This window comes from Cyanistes caeruleus, chromosome 2, assembly GCF_971803275.1.
Source record: "Cyanistes caeruleus chromosome 2, bCyaCae1.hap1.1, whole genome shotgun sequence".
In the NCBI taxonomy this organism is placed as follows: Eukaryota; Metazoa; Chordata; class Aves; order Passeriformes; family Paridae; genus Cyanistes; species Cyanistes caeruleus.
In genome coordinates this window covers 95,936,967-95,946,764 of record NC_141702.1, presented here as the reverse complement: position 1 = coordinate 95,946,764, position 9,798 = coordinate 95,936,967, and the positions used below count along the sequence as shown (strand labels likewise).

At 38.8% G+C, this 9,798-nt stretch overlaps 1 protein-coding gene across 2 annotated transcripts in view; it reads right to left on the bottom strand.

Annotated features, from left to right (window-relative positions):
* Window positions 1-6,015: 6,015 nt before the first annotated feature.
* The window catches only part of HAAO (3-hydroxyanthranilate 3,4-dioxygenase), a 34,786-nt gene continuing 31,003 nt past the window's right edge, over window positions 6,016-9,798 (bottom strand). For both annotated transcript variants that reach the window (XM_023922769.2, XM_086878451.1), the window contains 3 exons: window positions 9,138-9,206; window positions 7,916-7,998; window positions 6,016-7,302 (listed from right to left, as the gene is read on the bottom strand). In XM_023922769.2, coding sequence (XP_023778537.1) covers window positions 7,224-7,302; window positions 7,916-7,998; window positions 9,138-9,206 — 231 coding nt within the window. In that variant the 3' untranslated portion in view covers window positions 6,016-7,223. The remainder of the gene's footprint in view (window positions 7,303-7,915; window positions 7,999-9,137; window positions 9,207-9,798) is intronic.

Here is a 9,798-nt window from a genome sequence, read left to right as displayed (position 1 = left end):
TGCATCTATAATGGCAAAGATGGAAGTAGTGACAAATGGCTTTCAGTGAAGAATTGCCTCTTTTATATCCAAAAAATGGAAGAAATGGTTTTAGACAGCTGAACATTGTCATCCATATTGGAAACAGAAGCCAGACTTGGTTCATTTTCATTTTAAACTCAAATTCTGATGGCATATGGCAATCTCATTACACTGCTCAAATACATTTTTCTATCTTGGTTTAAAAGTAATCTAACCTAGTATGTTTTGGTAGATAAATAATTTAAAAAATTCTCATCCTTTTTTTGTGAAGGCTCTACTTGGTTTTATTCAGTATTTGCCATTTTCCTCTTGGAAAAAATCATGTCTGACAAGTGGATCTGCCCACCGAATGTTGATTTGCCACTCAATAAAAAAGCACACAAGGTCTGAATCGTGTGCCTTGTTAGTCACCAGTATCAGGCAACAATCAGGAACTGCCAACAATTTTCTCAGGTTGTCATAAATAAAGCTGGTCTATTTATGTTTCAACAATTTGGTGACGACTTTTTCTCTAGTCAAAACGTTGTGTTCACATTCTTTTTGTAATGTATGCTAAGATGCTGTAGACAGCTCGGGTCACAAATGTGTTCAGGCAAATAATTGCCACTGGAACAATGGCTTTGTAATGACATGTTCTTTTTGCCAGTACTCCTGTTTTATAGAGTTTTATAGAGTTTATGCATTTGGGGAGTAGGAATTACTGCAGGAACACTGTGGTGCTTCCTGCATGGCTCAGTTGAGCTGTATCAAGTGGGGATGGAAATGCCTCTCACAGCAGACCCTGTGACTGGGGTGTTCCTGCAGGACAGCAAAGATTTGGGTTTGACTGTGCAGAGGTGGGAGCAGTTCCTGGGGCTTCTGCTGCTTGTGGAACTGTGCTTTTGGGTCCACAAGGTTATAGATCTCCAGCAGCAATTTGTATGAAGAGGATGAGCTTTGCTTGGCTCTTGGAAAAAGAACCCTGTGGCTCCTTGGTTAAGGTGGCTTTTTGAGCACCCTGAGAGTAGAGTGTGTATTGGAATGGCATGTAAACAACCCCCCAGGAATTTCCTTGTGGTTCAGCTGTGGGCAGATGCATTGTCAGTGCAGTTCTCTGCTCAGCCCAGCAGTTACTGTGGAGCCTATTTGGAGGTGCCCAAGTTTCCTTTTTGCATGGAATCCAGATGCTGCCCTGGGGTATCCCTGGAGGAAGAGGCAGTTAACAAAAAGCTAGGTAAGGTGCAATGGCTGCATTTCCATATCAAACCCCTGTGGTATTTGGGAATTGCATATGGAAGCTTTCAAGCTTCAGTTCTACAAATTGGCATGTGTTTAGGTGCTTTACACAACTGAATTGTCAAATTTATTTTCAGACTATAAAGTGTATGGTTTGAATGCATGGGCAACTTATCGTCTAGAGAAGTTTTTCTGCACTGACAGTTTGTAAAGTAGAAACTTTAAAACTCTATCACCTGTGTGCTTTGGTTTTGCACTCTAAGTAAGCTAAGTTTTTTTTTTCTTCAAGAAGTGTTAAAACATGTTTAAATAATATTTTTACTACAGTTGTACCTATTTTTCTTTGATGTAATAAAGGTGCACCCAAATTCCTCACTGACTCTCCAAATGTGCTTATGCTTAGTTTACTTTGTCATAGTCATGACATCTTTCTCTGAGGCTTATGAGATTGTATAATGAAGTGGTTTTAGAACCTAAATAATTATGCTTCAATTTCAGTGCAATTTATGTCCAAAACCAGGGACAGAATTTTTTATATAGCACTGTAATGGTCATGTACATGTGTCTATTTAGCAACTCTCAAAATACAAAGCAGTATTCAAATCTTTCAGTATGTGGTTCTCAAGCAACTTCTACTGAATTACCAGGCCAAAGATCTTGGAGATATATTTAATCTAGAGCAACAGCAATTTAGAAAGAATTGTTCTATCATTTGTAGGCCTCAGAAAGGGGAGACGGCTGCAGAGGGGAATTTCATGTGTGCATTGGGAGTGATTTTCCTAACTATTTCACAATTTTATTTAATTTAGGGCCTATTTTGGAATACAAACTGTCTGTGTGTGTAAACACCACCCTAGCTGTCAAGAATCCATCAAAATTCCAGTGACATTAAAAGGAAGAATTTTTATTCACTTCCACGATTTTTGGAAAATCACTGAAAATATTACTGACTGGATCCAGCATAAGATCTTTCTGTATCAGACAGTGCTAAGATCTGTAGCTGAGATAATTACTGTGAGCTGAGGGCTAGATATTAAATTTTTTTTCTTCATTATTACTTTAAAAATTAACAATTTTATTTTGGGTCCAATTAAGTGTTATTCTGCATCTTTCGATACTGAAGAGTAGGTCTACAAGTACTTGTGTATTGAATCAGAAACACACCAGGAGGTGATGGCCTTCATGAGCCTGAAATGTTCATTCAGGTGCATCTGGGCTATTAACTGAAATTAAACTAAATAAAAACACTCCAAAGCCTTGAAATGTCTCCGTTATGAACACAAGCTGGCTATGTAGGAATTTGTTAAATAGGTTAAGTAATTTTTTTCCTTTACTTATATGCAAAGATGGTGGGAGGGTTGCTTTCTCTGCATCTGTTCTATTAGATGTGACTGGAGAGCTGAAATCAGTGAAATTAATGTATTTAACAACAGAATGAAAGCATTTGTTATCTTCATGCAGTAAGATAAGATTGGTTTACAGGTAGAAGTAAATACTCTATTGGTCTGAGGAAAAACTTTATTACAACATTCCGGATTTTACCCATTTCCTGATCCACCTAGTCAGTTTTATGCCTCTGGTAGGGTTTGCTACTTCAAATAAACAAGCAAGATCTAAAAGTAGAGCAAGCACAGAGGATGAAGGGTTCTTCTATTGACTTTTAGAAGCTGTTAGTTTATGTATTGCAAGCTCAGATGTAGATAGCATTAGATCATTATCTTGTCCTAATTCTTCTGTGGGGTGTTTTTGGTTTTGTGGTTTTTAATTGGACAATCCTGTGCTCTTCTGTTATCTCAGATGTGTTTACTACATGATGTGTGTCACTCTTTTCTCTTGTAGATCCCTCATAACCATCAACATACATGTTTTGCATGAACTTGCATTTTGTAGGACTTTTTCAAGATTATAGAAAGTACCATTATTCATGTAACCTTGTTAATCAACTATTTTTAAGTTTTGGAATATGAGACAAAAATAAGGAGGAATACAGTGAGACATACAAATTTATTTACATCATTCATGTAAGTCAGCATAGCTCAAAATACAAACAATAAGTACCCCATGAGGTCAAGCCTGTAGCAATAGCCTAGCCTAGTAGTAATAGGAGACATAATTACTTCAAATATTTTAATCTATATTGCTAATTTACTTGAAAGACTAACTGTAAGTTGCTTGCTTAATGTGAAGTACTGTAATAATGCTTATATCACTCTATATATTAACTGCTTAAAAATCAGAAATCTATATATATAATATATCTATATAATATATCTATAGCTAAAAAGGAATAGTTTAGCCTTTTTTTTTTTTTTTTTTTTTTTTTTTACAAAGCTTACCAGTGATCTAATTGGGATTAAACATTCTAAAGGTACTGTTGCTGTTTTATTGCTGCTTTAATCAACAGCTGGCAGGATTGGGCTGCATCACCTTTTCCCACTCAAAGTGAAAGGGGGAACTCCTGCTGACTTCTAGGCTAGGTGAGATTCTGCCTTGGAATAACTCCGTGATTGCTTGCAGGTGGGCTCAAACTTCTCTGCGTACGTTTCTTAGCTTTTAGGTCAGCTCAAGCCTATGAGTCTGGACAGTGTTGCATGTGTTTAAAGGTAATAATTTACCAAGAATGGTGCAGATATACCTTTGTATCTGTGTAGGTTTTATTGTAATACTGCTTAGAATACTTATTTGTATGAAGGTTTTACTCTTGAGCCTTGTAGAAGCGTCAAACAGCAGATGGTCTGTCTGCGCAATACTGTGCTAATAAGGTTAGCACAATCCTGCCAAAATGTACCAAGTTTACTAAGTATCAGGTGTCCCAATATCTGTCTGATTCAGATAGAAAATGAACATCCAAATCTGGTGTACCAGGTGTAAAAGGAGCTGTAAAGAAAGGCAGTCATGTATACGTGTAAATCATATAAAGTGCATTGTGTCTAAGGCACATGAGGAGTGCCTGGAGGAAAGAAGGTCTCAGGGAGACCTTATTGTGCTCCCCAAGTGCCTGGAAGGAGGTTGTAGTGAGATGGGGGTCACTCTCTTCTCCTAGACAACCAGTATGAGAGGAAATGGCCTCAAGGTGTTCTACGGGAGAAGCAGGATGGACATAAGGAAGAATTTCTTCACAGAAAGCCTTGTTAAGCATTGGAATGGACTGTCCAGCAAGGTGGTGGAGCCACCACCACTAGTGGTGTTAAAGAAATGACTGAATGTGGCACTTAGTGCCATGGTCTAGCTGACAAGCTTCCATCAAAGGTTGGATCTGATGATCTTGGAGGTCTTTCTGAATCTCAGTGATTTTGTAGGACATGGTTTTTCCAGGTGTATTTCATGGACATGCATGAACTAGCACAACGTCAAGAGGGGTGCACTGGGGCACTCAGCAAACAACATGCCTAACTAAGCCTTGGCCACTGACCTTTGCCTGAAATCCTTGTTGGAGGCAAGGCTAGCACTGGAGTCTCCAGACCTTGATCCCAACATCTTTGGTGCTGAAGTATCTGCTGAGCTGACTGCACATACACAGAAAGAACACTTAAGAGCTGAGAGGGTTCCAGGAGCCAGACTTGCATGTGGCCAACTTCCTTGTGAGCAGAGTAGCATGGGTGCATCTAATTATACATGGTATAATTACATGGGCAGTTTAGAACAGATACAATACAGAGGAAGAGTAAAGCACCTGAAAAAGATTCACTGCTTGTCCAGAAGCCCTCTGTAACTATTTGAAAACCTGGGAAAAGAGAAGTTGCAGGTTTTTTAATCACAGTGGTTAATCACCTTGGAAGGAATAAATGACAGGTACTCTGCTCTCATTTGTGTTCTTGCCACAAATAAGTATTGAACTGATAGTGAGGGGGTAGGAGGGGAAAGAAACTAGACATCAAAACAACAGAAATAGTTCTCAAAAGAGACACTAGAAAAAAAACCACTTTTCTCTTGGTACTTGGTATTTAACTGTTTTTGTAAATCTCCTGTTGTTTTGATCCTGATTCTTTTCCATATTTATGGGCCTTAACACCTCTTACCTAGTAGTTAGAAGACAGAAGCTCGTCAACAGAAATGAACTGATGACTTACTAGGTCCTGGTTTCAGATTGTGGGCTGTGGCAAAACTGAGGATGATGGAGCTCTGGTTTAGGGCTCTTGGTCTGGCACCTAGTAATAATGTGATAGGGATAGGATTTTGATGTTCAAGTACAAGTTATGAAAGGCATCACAAGTATAGTTTGAGTGGAGCCTTAATACTATATCATGGGAGGTATCTAATCTGGAGGTTCCTTAATTTTTATTCTGGAAGTTCCATAGTTTCAGTGCCTCTGGGTGGATGAAGAGCTGCTGGTTATTCTGGATGTTGTTCTACATGTTGCTGTGTTTTACTCATCATTCAGTGTGAAATATGGAAATATTTCTGTAATTACCCTGTAACTGCTGGACTGAAAATAAAACACTTTGGTACCTTAAATCCCTTAATCATAGATGTTCACTTGAGCAGTCAAATCTGAAGACACATAAACGCATCTGTACCAATGGTAATCAGAAAAAATGACTCCCTTGTTCAAAAGGAATGATACAGCTCCTTTTTGTGTGTCACAGCTCACACCTGTAACAGCCTTAAGGACTGGGTTCAATTTTTTGAATTGTTATTATTTGAATTGTCCCCCTGTTATTAGGAGGATGTAGCAGAGTTTTGCTCTATGCTTGCCTAGAAAAGCTACTGATGTTAAATATAAGTTATATAGTAAAGCCAAGCCATCTGTCTTTCTCATGAGAAGAATGAACACTTCAATAAAACACATACGACGTCTTAGTTTAATGAGCTTTGTAGGTGATAGATTAAACAATTATTTTTCTGAACTTAATTAGAATTAAAAAAATAAAATCAGGAAATGGTAACTTTTGGTTTCTCAAATATTTAATTGGTAATACCTGCAGGTATCTAAGCAACGTGTTTTCTGAGGTTGACAATGTGAAGAATAATTAAATAAAAAAACCCACAAAAACTTTTCAGCAGAGTTCTTGAAATAAAAGCAGGAAAATGTAATTTGTAAATGTAATTTGTATTATTTCTGCAACAAACTTTATTGTTTGAAAAGAAACAGCAGTTAATAGAAACTGATTATAATAATTTTTCTGCTCTCTTATCCCCTAACATACCTCTTAAGGCTAATTTGACTTGAGAGTTCTGCTACACAGGAGCACATCCATGAACCAGTTGCTCCTGTTTAGTCCCACTGCAGTGTTATGTTCAGTGTAGTATGCACACAGCATCCAGCATGGCATGTGTGGGGTACTGCTGACCACTGTGATTGATACTGCTGTGCTGGATCTGGGAAACTGGGAATAACTTGTACCTGTAGCAAGTGGTCTAAGTGATGCCTGGTGTTGTTGCAGGTACAGCTTCCCCCTTTTACTGATATGCCTTCCTCTCTTTCACAAAGCACTGACATTCTCAAGCAGTGCAGCAGATAAGGCCTTTAAAAAAACTGAGCAAACTTTTAGCCAAAGATCTCAGAGGACCTCTGAACTATTGCCAATTAAAGCTTCCCTACTGGAAGCTGAGCTGGGTAGCTAGGGTCCTACTGGCTTATTACAAATGACAAATCTGATACAAAGAAATAAAAACTGTTACCCAAGTAGTATCATAGTACCTGTCCCATCTCCTTTTCTACCTCTTGTGGCCGAGACTTACGTTTCCAAAGCCTCTAATTTCTTGTAGATAGTATCATGTGTTATTAGATAAGCAATCCTGCTACTTGGATATGTTGTCATTTCCTTTAGATAAAATCAAACAAACCACTAGATCTTAAAAAAAAAATACTGATTATAAATTTTGCTAAGACTTAACTACTTGGGGGAAAAGCTTTAATTTGGCACAGCACTTGACTGCATTTAATCATTGTGTTAGGGTATTCAAATTTCCAGGAATTTTGAGTAAAAGATAATTAAGACTGGTAGGTTAAAACTTGGTTATCCTCAAGCCAACTGACACAGAAGTTATTTATAAGGCTGCTTGCGTTTTGGATCCTGAGCGATGCAGAGAGCAACGCATTCCTCTTCTCTATTCCAGCAGTACCTGGAAGAATGGAAAGAGATGATGCAATGTGTATAGAGGGGAATCGCACACTAAAACCAACAAATGAAACTTTGATGATATTGAAAAGGAGGAGTGGGCACTTTATCAGCTTTAGCCATGCTATATCTTCCTTTCCTTTCTCTCTAGAGGCTATTTTCCTTTATGTGTATCATGTGTGTCAAGGTTATGAAACAGCTGTAAGCATCCTCCTCCAGGAAGAGAGCTGTGTTCTTAGCCTGAACCCCAAATCTTCCTGCACTGATGTTGATTAAGCCTGGTCTGATGCTTCAATCATCTGCTGTGAGTGCCAGTGGGTGGTTTCAGGCCATATTTTTTTTGTCTTTTGCATGCTGCGTTTTCCTGTTAGTGCTTCTCTCCTTCTTTTTTGTTTTTCTTTCTTTTATCATAAGAGGTGAGCTAGAATGAATGTCTGACTTTTCCTCCTGAAAACACTTTTGCCCCAAGAAATAACAGAGGCTATTGCAAATCCTGCATTCACAGATGCTGTGTTTCTGCACCAGTGATGCCCAACATGGTGTGGATTCAATACATAGAATTTATGTTGCTGGAAGCTGGGGAATCACGCACTGAACCACTGTTCATCTCTACTCACGTAGACTGGGCACGGACAAGCAGGCTGTCACCAGCAGAGAGAGTCAGGGTTTTGCCATCCACGGCAACAGTCGATTTGCCCTCCTGAAGGGAAAGAAGGCTTTTAATTTTTCATGTCCTGTCCCCAGCAGAAAGAAAATGCTGCACATAGGGAAATCTTTCCTACAGAAAGAACACCTCAAACCTGTTCTGTTTCACGAGGTCTAGCTACATATTCATTTGATCTTGTCTGCCTAACACAGTTAGCATCAATAAAAATGTTTCATTGTTCATTGTTTCCCATCATAAAGCAGCAACCCACTGCCTGATTCTTGGGCTACACTGCCTCCAGCCTAACCTAGCAGCCTACAAGTTGGTACAGCTCCAGAAATTACAGAGAGAATCTTCTGGAGTGGTTCAAACTCCTCTTCTACTTTTCTGCTTCCTCATAGCTCTTTAAGTCTTGAAGAGCAGTTCACAAGTCAGCAGGGGGCTGACTGAAGTTGCTGAGTCCCCCCACATTGGAATAGACTAATTATTATCTGATCAAGCAGGGGAGCCAGGTTCTTGCCAGCCACAAGGTCTTGATTCTACAGGCTGATGTAAGCTGCAGTGTAAACAAATGTCTTTCAAGGTTATGAAATCTTTAATTAGTATTTGGTAGTGCCTGTGAATTTCAACAGAAGGGGAACTAATAGCAATATTTGCTTCCCAACTGGCCTGACTCGTGTAAGCAAAAATTAGCTTTTCTTTTTCTTTGGGTGTCAAACATATTCTAGAAGCAAGTTGAATGAAGGACACCTGGATCACCTACAATTCTCTTTAGTATAAACAAGTTTTCAGACTTTTTTATTAGCTTATTCTACTTGATTCCAGTTTGAGTTCAGGATGAGGACAAATGTTTCAAAGCAGAACTAAGAGGTGATTTGCTTTTTCACTTGGAGGCATTCTGATATATTTACAGGATATAGCCTAGGTAGAGTGCATTAAAATTCAAACAAGGATGGATGCCAGTATCACTGTCATCAACATACATGATGAGGAAAACGGGGCTATTTTTACTGTGGCAGCACTTTACAGTTATTTTTCATTACAGTTTAAAGCTGAAAGGTGGTGCTTATTGGTGATCTCTTCTATGAGAAGGAAGGGAATCATTCCAGTTTCTGTTGCTAGAAGGCTTTACTACTGTTCAGTCTGAACTTAAACATGAACTCATCAGTTAACAAGTGTGAATTGCCACATACCAGCTGCCATATCCAGATATCCGAATTCTTTTTACTTTTCTCAGTTGTTCCTGGTCCGTAAGCTATAACCTAAGGAAAAAAAATAAAAACAAGAAAAGTAATGGTTTCATCCAAGTGACCAAAGTGTCCATATTCATCTTCCAACAGCATTTAAAACATTCTACTTTTACAGGAGAATATTCATAGAAGATGACGTTATTTTTACAGACATTAAAATTCACACTATGTTTGGTATTCTCATATTGATTCCTACTGATAAAAAGGGAACTGGTCACACCTGCCACTCCTTATGCTCCTCTGCATCCTCGCTTATCTACTCCTTCTGCCTCCTCCCACTCTCAGTTTTGCATCTATATGCTTCCTGCTTCTGTTCTTGGAACAGGCACTTCCTCCTCATGAACTCTGGGCCCTGTCAAGAGCCTGTTGAAGTAGAAAAGTTTCTTCAATTAACATTAAAAACGCTGCAGACAGGACTTCATCTTTCTCATTTTCTGCCCCCTCTGTGTTCCTCCTGACATTCCCACACTGTCACTTCGCTGTCAACATTATTGGATTCTTCGGAGTGCGACTCCAAGTAATTCTGGGGAAGAATATGTTTTGTAAACATCACGCGTACAGCACAGATATCAAATGTTGACAGCTTCATTTACACCCAAACTAG